General features: G+C 44.5%; 2 protein-coding genes across 4 annotated transcripts in view; one reads left to right on the top strand and one right to left on the bottom strand.

Annotated features, from left to right (window-relative positions):
- RALGPS2 (Ral GEF with PH domain and SH3 binding motif 2) overlaps nt 1–20,776 on the bottom strand; it is a 120,996-nt gene that overhangs the window by 33,008 nt on the left and 67,212 nt on the right. The window lies entirely within an intron of this gene.
- Nucleotides 454–18,011, top strand: ANGPTL1 (angiopoietin like 1). Of its 2 annotated transcripts, none has more exons than XM_037145592.2 (5): nt 454–834; nt 5,126–5,973; nt 14,028–14,221; nt 15,593–15,863; nt 17,208–18,010. In XM_037145592.2, exons 2-5 carry the CDS (start codon nt 5,151–5,153, stop codon nt 17,393–17,395), a joined length of 1,476 nt encoding a protein of 491 aa, XP_037001487.2. In that variant the 5' UTR covers nt 454–834; nt 5,126–5,150; the 3' UTR covers nt 17,396–18,010. The 2 variants fall into 2 exon arrangements, with proteins under 2 accessions (XP_037001487.2, XP_053519681.1); XM_053663706.1 differs by lacking the exon at nt 454–834 and adding an exon at nt 2,888–2,979 and having other exon boundaries at nt 17,208–18,011.

The following is a 20,776-nucleotide window of genomic DNA, read 5'->3' as shown; positions in this document are numbered from 1 at the left end:
TATTACAACCACCTCAGGTTTCTTGTAAGTTTAAAACCTTCTGAAATGGCAACTGAGTAAAAACGTTTAAACCTTCGATGCTACAAAGAGCAATGCATTATTTCGGAGCCTGCCTCCCGCCCAAGGTAACTCTCGTTCTTTGTAACAAAAAACAAACTCATCAGCCTGCGACTACTTCTAAGTGAAGTTGAGTACTGTTTTTTTTCGGTATTTAACCTCAAAGATCTCTGGCCGGCAGACTAAAATGTTTGTTTTATAATTGCCTGCTGAACTAGGATAGTTTGTTTCCAGATGGTGCCCTTCCTTCAACCTGCACAGTCCCTCCTTGTTCCGAGCTATTCCACCTCCTGCTGATCCCGCTCCCGCACCGGATTTAAGGTCGCAGAGAGGAAATCCTAGGGAGGAGACTCCCCCACGCCCCCAGTCTCCAGCAACTTTCTGGTGACGTAATATGTGGGCCGAACTTGAGTCCTCTGAGAAAGAGGGAATCACGATTCAAGGGCACTGTACATGCAGTCTGGGTCAGCTGCAGCTGGTTACCGCATTTCTCCATGTGGCAGGCACAGCAAAGCCACAATGCTCTCTCCGCTGGATTAGAGACAGCCCGCAGGCCAGAACTTCCACTCCACTACTTAAAATTACATAGGTGGCTTGTCAAGATCAATTGATGAGAGTCGTAAGAAGAAAAAGAAGTTCCTGCCTACAGCTCGGATTCAACGACCCAAGATGCAGTTGCCATTCAAGTCACAGACAAACAAACTCCTACACTGACTTTTAAAAGCAAGGATAAGAGCAGCAAGTTTTGGGGTTTGCTTTCTCAACAGATGCAAAAAGGTACTTTAATACTTTTAATTCTAATGTATGTCAAATGCATACTTATTTTACATTTGTTGTAGAAATTCCAAAATCTCTGATAAAGAATTTGGGGGTATACGACAGTTTCATCTGAAAAAGGTTTTGTCTTGCCACTGTATGTAAAAACTGGTCATTATGCACTTTATGACTACGGCATTATTTGAGACTGAATTTAGTGATATTTAGTGCTGTGCTTACAGAGTCGTGTGTATGTGCTTTAGCGGCAGGGGATAAAATGTTAACTTTAAGATGAATGTGTGAGGTTTATATTTATAGTACAGTGATTAAAAACAGAAGGATACGACCTTAATCAGCTGGAAACATTACTCTTCCTCATTTGGCTACAGTGTGTGCTGAAGATTTATACTGTTGAGATATCTTAAACTATAGCTAGAAAAAAGCTAAGAAGAAAAAAAAATGAACTCAACGGCCTTTGCAACAATACCTCACAATTACAGTAAAACCAAATATAGGCAGAAATCCTTGGAATGATTTAAGCAGGTCTGTAGTATCGTTAAGATTTAAAATTTAAAGTACTTTCCCAGTTTTACATGTAACAGTAATTTGACTTGATAACAAAAATAAAAGCTGCTATAGCTGAAATTAATTGAACGAGAAAAGTTATTGACATATAAAAAACCCAAAAACCTTACAGATTAGGACTGGAGATAAAAAGAAAATGTGATAAAGGTATTATGTAAGTCAGCATTACCACTAGAAAATAAAATCCAGAAGATACACTTAACCTGAACACAAGATTAAAAGAGAAAATATATAGAAATAATTTTGGTAAGTATACGCAAGAGGTTTCTTTCGCCATTTCATCTGGAGGCTTTAACTGGATCGGGAGAGTGAGTAACAATAAAATTACTAGTTACTAATTAGTAAGCTTTAACATCAAAGACACTTAAGTCTGTGATGATTTGGAGACCCTCTGTCCTTCTAAACATTAAAGATACTAATTACAAGAATCTTCTGGGAGGATCTCTCTGTAAAACATATTTCACAAGAGATTCGGACAAATACTCCCAAGCAACTCTGGATCTGAAACACGTCATGTTTTTGCTGCTGGCCATGAAAAGTGCGGGACCTCGTTAACCCTCGGTTCTCACTGAGGCCTCAGGGAAGGACCCACAGCCCGAAGCACGCAAGCCACACCCTGCGAGTTCTTTATCTGAGGTGCTGTGGATGCTTCCCGAGTTCAGGTCGGCCGCCTGATGCTATTTCCAGGGCAGCCACGGCCAGCGAGGTGCCTCTGTGGGGTTACCATCCGAAAGGAAGTCTCCCCGACTCATTTCTTCTCTCTGCTCGCTGGCAACGGAGCAGCCAGGCAGAGAAAAAGTACCGAGAGAATTAACCCGGAGCATGGAAGACTTTTCCCCCCAAAAACAACACACAAAGACAGATTTAAACTTAAGTATACTGTAACTAATTTATAACATTCTCTTGGGGCCTAGGAAAATTTTAACATACACAGAAAGGTTTTATGAGGTAACACAGATTTATGGATCTTTCACTTTTAAAACTGAACATATGTGGGAAAATATTAAATAAGAGAATGTTTCAGAAAATGTAACAGTAAATGTATTTTTAAAGCCAGTTCTTTACTCATGATACAGCTAAGTCTACTACTTAAAAAGCCGGCTCCTTGCTCTGTTAGATGACAACAGTCAGTACTTTTATAAGGATAAGGGAATGGTATTTACTTAAAAAATTAAATTTTTAGTTGCCTTCTTTAAATAGCAATTTAGGCCAGATTCTCTTATGGCGGGTAGACCCACCGGACATACATCCACATTATGATGTAACTGCAGAGCCCACAACCAGCCCGGCAGGACACGCCCAGAGGAAGCTGCTGCTATTTTAACTCAGACTCACGTCTTTGTTCTTCCGTGACAACCGTGACGGAAAGTTACCGTTACGGCCTTAGATTACATACTCTTAGTTGTTCTATAGAACTCTGTGTCTGGCAGGAATGCAAGCTTTCCAAGTAGGACACTGTTCAGGAAATTCTGCTTGGTTTGAAGTTTCACAACACTTTCTGAGTTTTCCCGGTTTTGGTGGCTTGTTTCCTAGTGGATGACTAGCTCGTTCCGTGGTCTGAGGGTCTGTTCTGCTCTGAAGGTGAGACGAGAGGTGGGGGGGCAGCAGGCGAGTGCCTGTGTGGGGGGTGCGGGGCGTCTTCCCAGGGGATCCGCTGCTCTTTTACTGCCCTTCGTTTTTAAATTAAACCACATTTCGATTCCACGAATCCATGAATGTAATGAGGAATCTTTTACTGGTTTTTGGTGTAGGTGATTCTAGGTAGTAAAAGCCCTTTCGAAAATAAAATAGAAGGCTCTGAAGGTCTAAATCTCCTACTGATGTGAGAAAGCAAAGTGTAACAAAAAACTAAAAGTACTCATCCCAGTGTGTTTTGGGCACTCAGTCAGCAAGAGAAGGCCTTTAACATACACACGGAATAACGTGATACTCATCCTCCTATCTAAATTATTTTGCAAACAAACAATAATTCGCCACACTCCACCCACCCCTTGTTTTGCCAACCCCGACTCTGTGGAAAACAAGCAGCACAAGGTTCAGACTCCCGCAGTGACGACATGACAAGATAAAAACCACAGGTCTAGAGAACTGACAAGCTGATCACCTGCATCGCGCCTGAGGCTTCATTTCTTTGCAAAATGGTACAAATACAAAATAGTTAACATGTGTTAAGCAAACACAAATACAAGGGCTTTATTACAGTACTGCTGACAGAAAACAGGAGAAACATATGATGTGGTGGTTAAGGACAACTATGAACCCTGGAGTTCTCTGCCTGAGTTCAAATTGTGGCTCCATCTCTCACGAGGGGCTCAACTTCCGGCTGCAAACAGGGACCACAGTCTACCTCGGAGGGCTGCGATGAGAAGGAAATGCTTTAACACACGTGAAGGGCGTGAAGCAATGCCTGGCATGTAGCAGGCACGCAGGCAGTGTGGACTCTGGTCACTACTGCGTCCTAGTCGTTGACAGCAGGCACGCACAACTTGGGACTTGGCTTCTCAAATGAAAAACAAGCCCCCGGGTAGAAACAGGGTAGAAAAGCCTGGTCTCAGTGCAGCAACTGCCGCCCCCCACAACCGGCAGCTGAGAGTCCTGGGTACAGCACCGGGCTGGCCGAGGACCAGGCAGAGGGGCGTTCATTCAGCTGCTGCTCCTCTTTAGGGCAGTAGCCACAGGGAAAGGAAAGGCTCTGGTTCTTGGAGCTACGCGAGTTCTGGTATTTCCACAGATGCTGTACCAGAGAGGGCGAGTGTCTCATCTGCCACAGCAAAACCGAAACACCCCGAGCACAGATTGCAGAGTGTGGGCCACCGCAGTAAACACTCAGTTAAGCCAGGGAGCCTGAATTCCTGAGCCGGTTCCAGCAGGACCTCCTTGTGCGGCCCTGACCTTGAACCTGCACTGGGTGCAGGAGGCCGTCTCCAAGGCACTTTCCGACTCTAACAATCACATTCCATTACAGACAGCTCCTTTCCGTGGGAATGGTTAGAGAAGGCTAACATTTTGCTAAACTACCGTTCAGGAGAACCTGTTAGGAGAATGACCCTGCTGAGTCACAGTTAAGCTGAGAGCACATATAATATTGTGATTTAGGAAACACGATCGCCCACAATAATGACTGTGCACATTCTATCATTCTTAAACTTGTGCCCAATCCCAAAAGGGCATGTTTCAAAACCAAAAACAGGATGCTACAACATTCCCATTTCAGATTTGTCCAAAAATGTCTCTTTAATAGTTCAAAGAGATACTGACCGAGAGGACTACTGTAATTGCAGCTGCACGACATAAATATAAAACCTTGACCAGTCGTCACCTGGTAACTTCAACACTAGTTAGGGAATGACGTTTTGACTGATGTTTTCGCAAACACTGTGCGCCGTGTTAAGAGGTTTCAGATGGTAAGTGAACTCTTCAGAGGTCAGAAAAGTATCTCGTCAGGGTGCCACAGCACCCAGGGGCGCGCTCCAAAACTCGCTCACTGAGCTGGGGGCAGAAAGCAGTCAGGTGGCCATCCGAGAGCTGTCCTCTGAAACCTCATGCTAAACAAACACGAAGGCACTATGATATTGAACTTCAGAGATTAGTAACATTCATTCGGGTCCAATTTATTCACAATTAAATACGCAGCCTTCCCCTTAGATGCTTTTTTATATTACGGACTTTAAAAGCGGATTAACACTAATTCCTTTGACTTCTTCCCTTTGTTGATTTGTTTCTTAAGAGACGCCACACGAGCCCCTTTGAAGATGAAGGCTCTTCTCTGGACCCTCACTGTGCTGCTCTTCCTGCTAACCGGTGCTGAACGCGGCAGAGGACGCCAGCTCAAAATGAAACCAGCAGCCCCGAGGAGACACCCTCGGGCCACGGACGGCCGAGAGGACGTCAGGAAGTGCGCCTACACCTTCCTGGTCCCCGAGCAGAAAATAACGGGGCCCATCTGCGCCAACACCAAAGGGCAGGACGCGGGCGCCACCAAGGACATGATCACCAGGATGGACCTGGAGAACCTGCGGGACGTGCTCTCCAAGCAGAAGCGCGAGATAGACGGCCTGCAGCTGGTGGTGGACGTGGACGGGAACATCGTGAGCGAGGTCAAGCTGCTGCGGAAGGAGAGCCGCAACATGAACTCGCGGGTCACGCAGCTGTACATGCAGCTGCTGCACGAGATCATCCGCAAGAGGGACAACTCGCTGGAGCTCTCTCAGCTGGAGAACAAAATCCTCAACATCACCACGGAGATGCTGAGGATGGCGACGAAGTACCGGGAGCTGGAGGTAAAATACGCTTCCCTGGCGGACCTGGTCAACAACCAGTCCGTGACCATCACTCTGTTGGAGGAACAGTGCCTGAGGATATTTTCCCGACAAGACCCCCAGGGGTCCCCTCCTCTTGTCCAGGTGGTGCCGCGGCACCTTCCCAACAGCCACCGGCACACTCCGGGGCTGCTGGGAGGCAATGAGATACAGAGGGATCCGGGGGACCCCAGAGACTCTCTGCCCCCACCAGACCTGCCAACGTCTCCCACCAAAGGCCCTTTCAAGACACCGCCGGTAACTTTCATCAATGAAGGTGAGTCACTGCTTTTTCTTGGGTGATATAACTATACACAAATATTCAAATTTCTGGTTTTGTTTTTTATTAAGAATTGAAGTTAAACACTGGCTGGTGTTAACTCAGTGGGCTGGGCGTCACCCTGCAAACAAAGGTCACCAGTTTGATTCCCAGTCAGGCACATGCCCGGGTTGCGGGCCAGGCCCCCAGTTGAGGGTGTGCAAAAAGCAACTGATCGATGTTTCTTTCTCCCACCCTTGCCCTCTTTTAAAGAATAAAATGTTGAAAAAAACACCCTGATGTATAAACAATCGAAGTTAAACAGATCTCTCAGCTCTAAGACTATAAAAACAGTACATTCTGTGCAAAAAAGTGGTCTTACATTCAACCTCGTACAGTAACCTCGTACAGTCCCAGTTACCAGCACTGAGACAGGAATGAGACCATGAGCTGCTCCTCACGCACCATCCCGTGGGCCCCCAGCGAGGGCCTCGCTGCTGCTCGCCAGTCCTTTACCGACCTCCGGCTGCTCTTCCCCTCCTCCTCCTCCTCCTCCTCCTCCAAAGGAACATGGAGACTTCGCTTTCCCCCTCCATAAGTCCACGATCGCACCTCCTCCTCACCTCCACTCTCGGCACACGCATCATTGGCTGCTGTACCGAGGTTATGTCTGCTCAGGGCCTGGTTTCCCCGTTCTTTCCTGCCTTGGAAACATCTGGACAAAACCCACACCTTCTTGCTCAGTCTCAATAGAAAAAAGGTATCTGAACTACGATCTGCACTTTCTACCCATGTAAGCATACGTTTTCACTAGCCGAACACACACACACACACACACACAGGCGCACGCGCGCGAACCAAATCTAGAATTCATTCTAATATCTCTACCTCTCCTGCAAACACACGCATCACACCGTGGGGGGGTGTCTCCCCGCAGACTGGACACTACTGACCAGTCCCTTCTGTGGTTTCTTGAGGCTCCACATCCTATTCTGCCTGACTCTGCCTACTTCTCTGGGTCCTTCACCGCGTCTTCTCCCATCTACGTCTTCCGAGGGCTTCCTTCAAGGCGTTCTGTTTCCAAGGTCTCGCACGCCTCCCAGGCCACAGGCGCCCCCACCGGCCGGGCGACTCCAGCCTGGAGCTCTCCCTCCCGGCTCCAACCAAGGCCGCGTGCTTGCATCTAGATGCTTCCCTGTTACCAACCGTGCAGGCAGCCGCATCCTCTGTGAGATGCCTTCTCTCGGCTTATCTGTCAACCTGGCAGCAAATCTCAAGGCTTAACTGAAAGAACGCCTCAAGTGCACCTTCCCAGATTCAAACAACCCTTCGAGCCGGCTCTTTCTGCTGGTCCTGAACACGTTCTCCGTGTGGTATTACACTGGAGTTAATGTCTGCGCGTCTGCCTTCCTGCGAGATGGGGCGCTTCTGCAAGAGAGTGCACGGTCTTTTTCATCTTTCTGTCTCAAACATCTGGCTGGGACCAGGCCTGGCATACTGTGCTCGGCATGTTGTAAACACCAGAATAAATACCCGAAAAATGAATGAATGAATGAGTAAGTGAACCCTAAAATAATCTTTTTCCCAACCTAGCACTCTCCTTTTAGGAATAAGTAAGTGATTATTAAAAAGCAATACATATTTACTCAAGAAAATCTAGGAAATACTAATAAACTTTTAAGAAAAGTTTCCAAATATTATTCCCAATATTTGGAATATCCAAATATTTATAAACAGATCATTAACATTTTGGGAATAACCTTTAAATCCCCCCCAAACATGATAACCAATATTCTTTTAAATTTTATAAATAACTGTTCTGCTTTTGCTTTCTCTGTGATTTTATCCTTAGAATAAATGTAAGTAAAATGTACGGGTCAGCTGATTTTGATGTCTGCACTCTGCTGTATGTCCCCACCACTTCTGACCTCGCCCAGCGCATCTCTGACACTCCCCTCTCGCTTTGCACACCGTCAGCTGGGATCTGGCCACGCTGCTCTTCTGTCTGTCCTCTGTCACGCACGTGTCCCTCATCTGTTTCGGAGCCAGAAGTCCTGCTTAAATGCAAACTAGTCACGATAGCCGCTAGAGGAGAGGGACTTCTGGGTTCCTGGCTGCGTGAGCTCGAGCAGGTGGGAGGAGGCAGAGAACTGCTGTTTCCTCGTTTGTAAAACAGGGACGACAACTGTGCCGGGCACTCAGATGCTGTCACAACCTGTCAGCTGGTGTCCCTGCTCCATCTTCTCTCTCCACCGAAGCGCATTATCCTGCGTTGCCCAAAGATCGGTCTTCTTAAACCACCGCGTGGGTCACATCCCACTTCTTACAGGCTCCCCGCTGCCCCCTGAGAAAGTCCAGTTTGCTTCACCTGGGTAAGACTAACAGCCTCCTCAGAAGAGCAGTCCTACTTCATCAGCTTTCTTTCTATTGATTTCCTTTACGGAAACCATTTGCTTCAATAAAACAGATCACCTCACTGTCTTCTAACTATTCAAACTATAAGGCTCAGACCAAAATAAAATAATAAAATAAAAACAGCTGCCCCTCCTTGAGGCCCTGTTGACCCCCCCAGGCCTGAGCGACTGCTTCTCTCCTTGCACGTCTCCGTAACACGCTTTTTACATTCCCTCTCGAATTACCAGGTATTTACATGCACGCACAGGGTCTGCATGGACATTGTAGAGACTGCTTTCCGGTTACAAGCTCCTTCCCAGTAGATGGATGTTGTGTCACTTGCAGACACGAGACAGATGTGGAGTGACTTGACATGACATTTTTACATAGCTTCTTACGGTTGTCATTCCAAGGACACTGTCGCTGAGTGGACACAAGTATAGTGGTGCCTTGGTCCTCGTCGTTAATTCGTCCCAGAACTCTGGCGTTGTGACTCACACAAGTTCTAGTAAGTGGGACGGGCCCCAAGCAAGTGCCGAAACACTGTTTTCTCGTCACAATGCGACGAGCACGGGGTTTGACGAGGCCTGCAGCCGACGAGGACCGAGGTGCAGCTGTACTTGAACACGCTGTATTTGCTGCATTCATTCATTTTATACTGTTCCCTCAGTAACCACAGGCCGGAGTGCCATTAAATACCTAACATTAAGGAATTAAATTTCATGCTAAGAACTCAGCATATCAAAATTCCCATTAAACAGATTTCTGCTGTAATGAAACAATGGTGTATATACCCCTAATAAACCAAACCTTGATGTAGCAATTAAGGACAGGAATTAACTTTTTTCCCTGTTATTATTTGTTGTTATAAGTACACATTAAATTTCTACTTATTTTATTCTATAAATGTTGGTCTCTGAAGTTCAAGGACATAATTAGCTCCACCATGTGAACGTTTATTAGTACACTAAGAATGTATGAGAAAAGTGCACAGAACTGAGAACGTGTTTCCTCGTTACTGATCCCGGGAAAGCCGCCTGGCCTGTCTGCCTCTGTTTTCTCCCTTGTGCAGCGAGCTCCGGTTGGACTGGAAAGTTCGAACATCTCTGTCCAGTTCTGATATTCTGTAATTCTTATCCAATAGAAGTTGCTACCAGCAATAATAAACAGGCTCTTTTCTTTATCATGTGCTAAACTCTTTCTCATAACAGCCTGTGTCAGACTGGAAAAATGTCTCGGAGGTTCGGGTGCTCGCACAGGCAGCGCTAAGGTGGGCGCCTGTTGCTACACCTACGCCTACACCAGACACCAGGCAGCTCACAGCGCACTCTGCACGCAGCTGGCGCATTACCATTTTAAAGTCTCTAAATACATGACTTGTGTGCACTATTTAAAGCTGCTTCAGCCAGTCGCAGAGAGGCAAATACTGTGTAATTCCAGTGACTCGAGGTACTCAGAAGAGTCAAATTCATGGAAATGCAGAGCAGAATGAGGGACAGCAGGTGGGGGAGGGAGGGCGCTGTGCGGCTGGGGGCGGAGCTTCGGCTCTGGGGGCGGAGCTTCGGCTCTGGGGAGCGGGAGAGCCGAGAGCCCAATACACTGAGGCGGCTGCGCTGCACACTAAAAACGGTTAAGTCAGCCTGACGCCTGTATAACCCTATTACCAATGTTGCCCCAATAAATTCAATAAAAAATGGTTAAGTTATGTTATCTATATCTTACCATCTTTTTTTTTAAAAGGTGCTTTAATGACAGGTAATTTTATGCTTTCTTTTAACATGGTCATAAGAAAAAATGCACCTCATAAGAACAAACTTACAGCAAACAGTGGCATAACTTTGTTAGTTAAACATACGACATCCCCAGGGACACTGCTGTCCCCTACTTCAAAACCAAAGCCTGGGGATGACCACACCCCGACACCCTGCATCGGGGACCTCCTAACTGTTCATGTTATACGGTGGCTGCATGTTGGGTTAGTCTCTTACAGAAGAAAACGCGATTGTTTTACAAATAGTATTTATGAAAATAAGTTCACTCCTTATAGGTGAATGGCACTGAACATTTCTTTGCAGTGTGTCAGACCAGAAAACTGAGGGTCGGTAACTCGCCAGCAAGGCCCTTCCCAGGCCCGGCTGCCTCTTTGGGAAAGGAGGGGATTCATGTGTGTGGTCTGGCCTCACTGAGTTTCACCTGCTGCTGCTGCATTTCCCTGTGTGTGCTTTGCCTTGTCACACACCGGGACATAGAAAGTAAACTTAAAAAGTTAAACTTGAAAAGCAGTCATCGGGAACTAAAAATATGCTTTTTAGTGTGTAATACACTTATTTTCAACTATTTAAATGCTTCCTATTTATAAATTTGGAAGATGCAGTTGGTTTTAGTGGAATAGTGACATTAACAAAACAAAAAAACTAAAGAAGACCTGTTAATAAGCTAAGAAGCTGTTGGAATATGATTCTATTAGCTACTCATGAAAAGCAATCAGTAAGTTTTTTAATAATTTCAAAAATAAAAGCTTGGGTTGCTAACTGCATTGTGAACTTACAGATCAATAAACAAAGTAATTCATATTATTACAAGAAAGAATCTATTATCACTTAAGAAAGTACTTGCCTCAAACTTCCCATTCCTGAAATTCCGTCAAATATATATATGCATCTTATACGTAAGTCAAAATACAATAAAAAAAGTTTATCTTTCAAAAGATTTTACTCATTGACCGATTGATTACTTGAAAGCTCTAATTGGCTATCTTTTTTTTTTTTTTTTTTTTTGGTTCTGTTTCTCCTGTCACAAAGTGCACAGGCTAAGGACAAAGAAAGAAAATATTTGAGAAATTCAACAACAAAAAGGGAAGGATTCTCCTTTAAATTTAGGTAATTAAACAGTTTGTAAAAAGGGGGAGGCAGGAATGTTGAAGGTGGTTCCAAGTAAAGTGCTATTCAAAGTATGAAGTCTGTTTTCTTAAACCCACTGTTCTGTGCAAAACAGGGGTTCTTTATAAGAAACACACCCTGGGAAATGATGCGGCACAACAGATCAGTACCGGTCTTTCTATCAGTCAGACCTATGAACTGGAGTTTGTGAGCCCTACACAAACTTCAGTCATCAAAACCACCGAGGAAGAGACTGGTCCGTTAAATTCTAGGTACAGAATTCTAGTTTCTTGCCTAGAGAAGGATCTAATCGTGTGTCATGGGAGGTAAAGACTATTATTACAAGATTACTCAATTGCAAGAACAGAGTTAACAAAATACCTATGTTAAAAGAAAGGTACTTCTATACCTGCTGAACCACTATGAACAAATTCCCAAAGCATGTGTCAATTAATTTATTTTGATAATACACAAATTATTATTTGACCTCTCAAAAATAAAACTATCCTTTTCTACTAGTCATTTAAGAATTCCGACTAAGCAATCCTTTTTATGGCACTGAGAAAGCAGTAAAACATTTATTGTAAGAACAATTTATTATCTAATTCTAGAGCAGAAAGTAAGATATCCAAATACTAAGGAGACAGTATCTGTGCCAAGACCAACAGTTACACACTGGGTGAGACAGATTAATGGTTTATTTATGAGATAAATATAAACAAATACTAAATTCTGATATTTACTATGCTTTCTGGGTAGAAAAAAGGGAGCAACAAGTGTTACTTTTATTAATTTTATCCACATGTACCAGACAAGGCTTTCAATTAAATCTCCCCAAGCCTCTGTATCAACCACGGTCAGCCCAACCGGCACCCACCCCACAAACTCGAAGCCCATCACAAAACAAGTGGGTTGAAGATTAAAGTTGAAGACAATTTGAAATTTGCACAAATAGGAGTCTAATCAAATCAAAGCTGGATTTAGAAAACCCAGAGCTTTCCAATTTGCTTAAATATCCAAGGGTCTATGAAATAACAGGGGGAGAAAGGTATTTTATAAATACCTGTTAACATTCAAAATCTGGGTGTTTCTAACCATTTACAGCGTTTCAAAGCACCTCACGCAGGTCCAACCTGTGCACGTGCACTTCAACGTGAACCATCCCAACTGCGCTCCAATGAGTGCAGAGCAGACACAGCGGTGACGGCCGCAGGGTAGGAATACAGAGGTGACGGTTCAAACCCCTTCATACGTCCATCAGCCACAAGGCTAACAGGTCGAAAAGTCAGAGCAACGCCCCTCGGTCTCCTGGCTATTTTCTAAGTGACGACTCCGGAAACTGGGGCTAACTAGGAAATAACCACGAGGACGGCACTTCTAAACCGAGGGAACCAGCTTCGGCCCCTGTGTCTGCCCCGCCAGCTTGAAGCTCCACCGGCAGCCATTCACGCCGCAGACCTTGTGACTCCTCTGTAAGGCCAAGTTCTCCGTCCCCGTGATGCAGCATGCTACCTATGTGTGACCTCGACCCACCCCCACTAGCCTAACTGGTGATCCACCTCCGCAACCCAGCTCGGACACAGGCCGACTCTGATCTCTTCCCCGCAAATCTGGGTTAGCCATTTCTTAGCCGGTGTCCTCCTGTGTGTGACTCGGGTGCGTAACCCCATCAGAGCACCTGCTATACTGCAGTGAGATTCCCTCTCTACCTGTCCCTTCCCCACTTCCTGCTTGACTCCATGGTTGCCTCTCTACCTCTCGGGCCTAAAACACTTTCTAGCCTACAGAAGAAATAGCAAAGACATTTCTGGAAAAACTAATGCAGAACTATGTGGCTACCAGAAACCATTTAGTCTTCAGGTACAGGAACTTCGACTAGTTAACTGCCTCATCTACAGAACATCTGTGAACTATCACAGGATCATTGTGTAGGTTAAATGAGAAAATCACTCTCAGTCATATAAACCGATACGACTCTTTAGAAAGGCACGCTGCCAACATTCCTGAAATGCACTCTCGTGGACTGTTTGTTACATGGGGGAAGGTAGAAGAGTCTAAGTTTGGGAAACCCTGGTTTATTTCAGGGTTTTCCAGACTTTGATATGTGAAAGTACACTGTGAGTTTCCAGAAGGGTGCTGTAGCAGTTGGTGTTTGTAACATTCATTCGATCACGCGCACTGTGTTCAGGGGGTACGTCAAAGAACCGGTGCACTCCACTGACATTGAATCTCCAACGCCGTAAACTGGGCGCTGTGCCGAGCTGTAAAGTTTCCCACTCTCCCGATCCAGTAGATCAAACCCGCGGCGTTTTTACAGGGACATGTAGAAAAATGAAGCCAGTGAGAAGACACTTTGTGTAGTGTTATTTCTAACCACAAAATTCAGATGAAACGCCAGCGTCCAAGGTCGGCGGAATGCGCAGTGGTATGGTGACGTTGAAGACTGTGTAATTACAGCTACCACAGCGCTAGAATGGGAACCCTGAAAATACCCATTACGATAAAAGACAGAATCCAATTAATTATCTTTGAGCATTAGAATTACAACGGCATAAAAACGTGTGTATTTGTACAAAGCCTTACAAGCCTAGTGGAAGACAACACAGGTCAGTGTCCTGGACAGTGGGGTCGGGGTAGTCCTTTTCTCTGGTTTTCAGCACTTACAGCACTGTGTACGCAATAGAAAAAAAGTGTTACCTGTAAAGAAAGGTACCAAGGTAAGACTCTTGATTAAAAACTGCTTTAATATGGCTGTTTTCCTATTAAGTTTCCCGGCGATCAGTAGTATTTCCATTACAGGACCTTTCAAAGACTGCCAGCATGCCAAAGAGGCCGGCTACTCCATGAGTGGGATTTACATGATTAAGCCTGAACACAGCAACGGCCCAGTGCAGCTGTGGTGTGAGAACGGTCTGGACCCCGGGGGCTGGACTGTTATTCAGAAGAGAACAGATGGCTCTGTCAACTTCTTCAGAAACTGGGACAATTACAAGGTAAACCGGCGGATCCCACCTGGGGGAGAGGTGGGACACGGTGGCTCTTGCGGCAGTGCCCACTCTACACAACAGGTTGGACACAAAGTTCAAAAGTAACTGTCCACGTTTTTCGCCATTGACACTCGTCAAAAAGATGATTCTCACCGCCAGTGTCAAAGTCGAAATCAGAATGTAAAAAGGAAACGAAGACACACTTTAACATGACCCGGTTCAGTCTGGATGACTTATACGTACATGTAACTCTTTGCAAAGACTACCCCTAATTCCAAGTCTAAGGTGGTGACTGCCTTTTCTGGTTGTGACCACTTCGGTACCCGTGACCAAGTGTATCTAAGCAGTCATGTAAAGTATAGGACTTTTTAAAAGATGACCCCCTTTCTTGGACTAACCCCCCCTGATGACCATGCCACCAGGCTTTAAGCTCTGACACCAGACACTGGTGCTGCTGGTCCTTTCCTATAGGACCAGGATCATGCAATGCCGGTTTGAGAAAGGGAAGCAACCAGTCGTCGTTAGCACCTTCTCGCGTTCATCATGCTCACTTCCTTATACACGGTATACGCTTTCAATTTAAGGATGGCAGGTGGGAAAACTCTACTTTGTGGATGGTTAATTCTCCAAACAAACTGGCAGTAAAGAATGATACATCAATATGTTCCCCCTTGTCAGACGCTGTGTCAATTTCTAAACAAGTAACTAGAAAAAAGAATTTCTGCAGCATGACATCCTGGAAAATCCATTTGGTGTTGCGGTCGGGTTCACCCACCTTCAATTCTGCGGCACGAATGCACTGGGCAAATGTTTACTGAACTTTTTTTTCCCCAAAACATGAGTCTACAATTTTTCAAAGGGGGAATGCTGAAGATTACTACTTTATCTTCTTACGGTTACTAATCTTACCTATAACAGAGCTAAAGAAGATAATCTGTTCTAAGACAGACACTATCATTTTTACTGAATGATCATAATGATAGATGTCCTTTTTGTCTGGCTATGGTGGGGACAGCATCTCTATACTTTTAAAAACATGAGCTCTTGGAGTATGAGAGAGATCAGGAGACGTTTTCAAGGACCTGGGTAGTTCATTACTTAAATGTTTTTAGTAGCTATGCATAACTTTTATCCTCTTTTGCCTTCATCTTATTTATAGGGTTTCAAACTTGCTGTGCAAATAAACACTGCTGACAAGAGAAAGCAAAACAAAACACTGTTTGGGGCTCCTAAAGATCAGGTGGACTACTAACCAATAAAACAGAAATTCGCACCACCACTTAAAGGGCCAACGACTCTTCGCTCAGATGTTTAAAACTCCCCTATTAGAACACTTACTATCTTGATGATTATTTCTCTACTCACGCTCTTTTACAGAAGGGGTTTGGAAACATTGATGGAGAATACTGGCTGGGATTGGAAAACATTTATATGCTCAGCAACCAAGATAATTACAAGCTGCTGATTGAATTAGAAGACTGGAGTGATAAGAAAGTCTACGCTGAATATAGCAGCTTCCGCCTGGAACCTGAAAGTGACTTCTACAGACTGCGCCTGGGAACTTACCAGGGAAATGCGGGGGATTCCCTGATGTGGCACAATGGTAAACAGTTCACCACGCTGGACAGAGACAAGGATACGTACACAGGTGAGTAGGAAAGACCGGCATGTATTCTTTGTAGAACCCCCACTTTCTATACACGAAATAGAACCCTGTTATTAAAGTGTACACCACTAACAATCTTTCTGGAAAGGTCATTTTGGATCAAAGGAATATAACCTGCTGAAAGGAACAGTTTTAGGGCCTCTTCCATAACTGCAAGGTAATTCCCAAGTGCGACCTCTATGAAGAACGAGGGCCTGCTGCTCTAACTTGGAGGGGTGGGAGGTGGAAAACAACAAAAACGTAGTCATGTGGAGATAAAAGTCTCCGCTGCCTAAAGTCTGTAACGGACACCCACTGGGCACCGCCCACGTGCCAGGCTGGGTGCTGAGGACAGAGCAGGGAATGAGGGTGCTGCCTCTTTGGAGCTCACTCTCTAGAGGGAGACGAATGTTATGTCAGTGGGGACAGTGCTCTACGAGAAACAAAAAAACCAAGGAAGGGAACAGAAACTGGTGGGCAGCAGGGGGTGGGTGGTCGGTCTTCTACAGGCCAACAACAGTTATTATTACAAGGTAACATCTGAATTAAGACCCTGAGGGAGTGAAGGAAGCAAGCCCTCTGTGTATGTGGGTGAAGGCCTTTCTTAGCAAAGGAGAAGAGCAACAATGACTGTTGTTGGTGAAGGAACAAAAAGGAGCTTTATTCAGAAGCACCATCAGTATCTTCTTTAGAAAGAATCAATCAGGCCATCTGGATAAGATCATTTTACATTTAATCTTCATGTACTTTTGCCTTTTTAACCCAGGTTCTGACCCCAATAAAGAGGTATCACCCTGAAAACTGATGTATATTTCAATTCAGCTGTTTCTGGCAAGCACTTCAACCCATTTCACACAGGCAGGAGAGAAAAGGAAGCGCTATAAAACAGCCATAACGTGTGATTTTTTTCTTTCACAATTACATGTGATACCCATGTAATTGTTAGTTATGCTATTTTGAGAATTAATTTCCCCCAAACTTCACTCTCTTTAGCAACTTACAATATTTCTTCCCCAATCTCTCTCTCTCACATGCAAACGATGCTTGCAATTTTATTTATGCTGCTACCAAAAAATCAAATCACCTATTTTAAAAAAAAAATAAAATAAAAGCTAGTCCTAAGCAAGCAAAGGGCAAGATGAGAAAGGCAACTCAGGGGATCTTTCGCAGACCTTGTATTTAAGTAACAGTAACTGAATGAAGAAACAAATTTATGAAGACAAAGGCTAACTGGAGTAAGAAAAACTCAAAACAAAGTTGTCGCACAGGTGTTTCTGATGGTTTGTTGCCGAGTGCCCCGCTTAGAAGACATCATTACTTGCATGTCTCCGTTTTTTCCCCCCGTAGGAAACTGCGCCCACTTTCACAAAGGAGGCTGGTGGTACAGCGCCTGCGCGCACTCCAACCTCAACGGGGTGTGGTACCGAGGCGGCCACTACAGAAGCAAGTACCAGGACGGGGTCTTCTGGGCCGAGTACCGAGGCGGCTCGTACTCCCTGCGGGCGGTTCAGATGATGGTCAAGCCTATTGACTGACAGGAGGCGGTCTGTCTGCAACCGAATAGGAACGCGCATTGCTCGGTTCCTAAAATGTACATTCCACACGTGTATCACTTTGCACGATTCGTTTCTGCAGCTGCAGTTGTTGAAATGAATTTTACCATAACTACAAAACTATGATATAGTTTCATCTTCCCTCCATATACTACAGAAGATTATTAGTTTCCATAATTCCAGTTACTTTAAAAATTGCATTCAGTAAATACAGGCAAAGTGTGTTTTCTAAAATGTAAATATTTGCCACAATGTCAAACAAACCTGAGCTTTATTTTAAATCAGAATTGAATACATGATTGAGATCCTTAACAATTTATTTAAAAAGTTTATGAGACTGATCTAACTTCCAATGAAAAAATATTTTAAAGATTTCAGCCAAGAAGTACATTTTATTTATAAAAATATAGACAGGAAATTAGAGAAAACTCTAGTTTTGCCAACGGAAAATACATTTTGCATTAAATAAAAGTTATTTCAAATTGAATCTGTGCCTTTCACATGAAATGATTAAATTCTTGCCAACTTATTTTATGCCTATTTCCCCAAAGAATTAGGTGACTCACGGTATAAAAATACATTATTTAAAAGCAAAAAATAAATGTAGACAGTATTTAAATGATCTATTTATAAAAACAAATGTACAGATGTATTTTTAGTATTATGTTCACATGACTTTTTAAAAAAATCCTCACCCAAGGATGTATTTGTTGGTTTTAGAGAGAGAGGAAGGAGTGGGACGGGGGGGGGGGGGGGGGGGGGGGCAGAGGGAGAGAGAAACGTCAGTGCGAGAGCAAAACATCGCCAGCTGCTTCCAGCAACACCCTGGTGGGGCTCCCACCCACAGCCTGTTGGTGTGCAGGGCGACTCTCCAACCAACCGAGCCACGTTGGCTGGGCAGTATTATGTTCATACGATTTACTGAACAGAATCTCCTAAATGCATTTTATGTTGTTATATCAGCAAAATAGTGATATTATTAAAATGCAGAATGTTTATAGTAAGCCAATGGTCTAACAGATCTGAACTATAACTCTAAGCTTGCTTACACATACTTTTCCTCCCTAAGTTACTGACCATTCCCCTTTGGAAAAAACCTGTCGCCATTCCAGTCACAAAGCTCGGATGACTTTGTGAGCGTGACTGTGTACTTACTACGGGCGGCGCTAGAACAACTGCGAGTCCCTTTCAGGTGTCTCCCCAGGGCTGAGATTCAACAGCCTCGGAGCGGAATCCGCAGGGGTTCGGCTAGTCCAAATTACTAGCTGCATTTTATAGTGTGCACATCTTTAACTCATCTTTGCAACGAACAACTTTATTACCAATGTTCTGAAACAACTTCCTTTTAGAAACATGTTTATGGCTTACAGCTGACCTGTCCTTAATTCACTTGTGAACTAAAATTTTAGAGAAATCTCATGAGACTTTCACTCAAATGAAAAGAAAATCCAATCGGAACTAAAGACAATCATTTATTCGAACAGCTCAAGTCCACCAACACAACCGATGTTTTTCCTCTGTCACATTGAGATAAAACTCCTGGTGAGAAAGTAGAAAACATCGAAACCTCATCTTGGTGTTATTCTTCATTTTACCTGTGCTCCTCTTAAAACAATTTTCAAGTACCTCCCCCAAACCTCCCCCCCCAGACAGGGATCCCCCAACACCAAAACCAAACCAAACCAAACCAAACCAAACCAAACCAAACCAAACCAAACCAAACCAAACCAAAACAATGAAAGATTTGAGAGGAATGAGACACCTGATTGCTGCACCAAGTCTTAAACAATACTTTACTAGGGCATTCATTGACTAACAGAACTGCAGCATTTCGACTGACCATCCAGAACTCCACTGAGACGAGTCTTATGGAATTTTCACAGAACGGAAATGTCAGTGGATGAAGAATGATGTAAAAGTCAACACACAGACTAGAGAACCAGTCGATGCTCCACTGCGTGGGCCCTCTGTGCTGCAGAGTCGGGAGAGCTTCGGGGAAACTCTGTCACGCGACTGCGCTCCCTGAGCGCAGGGAGAGGAGCGGCACTCGGGGTGAGCGACGGCAGGCTCTCGGGTCAGAACCGCCTGCGTGCGTGGCCCACCTCCATCACCTACTAGCTGGGTGACCCCGGGGAACTGACACACTCTTGCCTCTGTTTTCTTATCTATGAAATGGGGATGACAGCAGCACCTGGCTCATGTGATTACTGTACAATGGAATGAGGCGATCCACGTGCTAAAACGTTGAGAACAACACCTGCCACGGGCAAGGGCTCAGTGGACTGCGGCCATCAGATCCGCTGACCCCACCTGCATCACAACCCTAACGAAGCCACCTCAGCTACTACGGTGGACGGTAAGGAGACTGAACCATGAGAAAAGAAAAAGAAAAACTGGGGCAAGAACAGCATAGCAGGCATTTCAGCCTAAGAGGACGCTGTGAGAGAGTGGACAGGCCACCTGCGCGGTGGGGAAGGCCTAACACCGAGCTACTTGGCAGGTGACCTCGGAATAAAAGCCTGGTTGCCTTCCCGAGTGAGATTAAGCTGTGACTCTGGAGCTGGTTTACAGAAAGACTCTTTATGTCAGTTATTCTTAATAGATGAAATAAAGCTTCTTCTAAAAATGATTTAGACTCTGTCACACTCAGCGGGAGGCCACCAGTACCCGGGAAGCTTGGCATCTCCGAGGAAGACCCGTGAAACTCCAGATCTGGGATGATGCCAATACCAGACACCACCCTGTAATTTAGGCGACACCTACGAATACACCTGCCAATAAACTCATCCTTAGGCTTCAAGCCGGGTGGAGTGTGAAGACCAGATTTTCAGTCTAACATTCACATGAGACGAGAGCAAAGGACTCCACCTGGTAACAGCGTTAAAGGCCTGTAAAAGCTTCTGCAGTCATGGTGATGTTTAAATCACTTGGAAATCTGTACTCGTGTAAATAATACTATTTTTATATACTCAACGGCAAGTTAAAGATTATTACACTGTAACAAGCGGTAAGTGTTCAGTCTTTTATTTTAGGGTCCGTGGAAGATAACCAGGTGAGAAAAGCGTGATTCCACTTACAATGACGTGACCCCAGCCCCTACCTCCAAAAAAAGCCACTGAAAAATAAGCTCAGTGTCCAATTTTATCAGTGGGGTTGACAGTGATTAAGTTGTAATTCTATAGATATTTATAAGAAAGACTGGGGAATGAACTCAAAATTTTAATCTAAATACAGACTCCCGAAATATTGGTATAATTCTATAATCCTTTTCTGAACTACAAAATAATTACTTATAATGTGTATCTTTAGAGCAAATCAATTTAACTACCCTTGTGTCAGTTTCCTCACTTGTAAAATACAAAT

The sequence above is a fragment of the Artibeus jamaicensis genome, unplaced genomic scaffold (assembly GCF_021234435.1).
Source record: "Artibeus jamaicensis isolate MK-2021 breed Jamaican fruit bat unplaced genomic scaffold, CSHL_Jam_final contig_327, whole genome shotgun sequence".
Lineage (NCBI taxonomy): Eukaryota > Metazoa > Chordata > Mammalia > Chiroptera > Phyllostomidae > Artibeus > Artibeus jamaicensis.
This window is presented reverse-complemented; position numbering and strand designations above follow the sequence as displayed.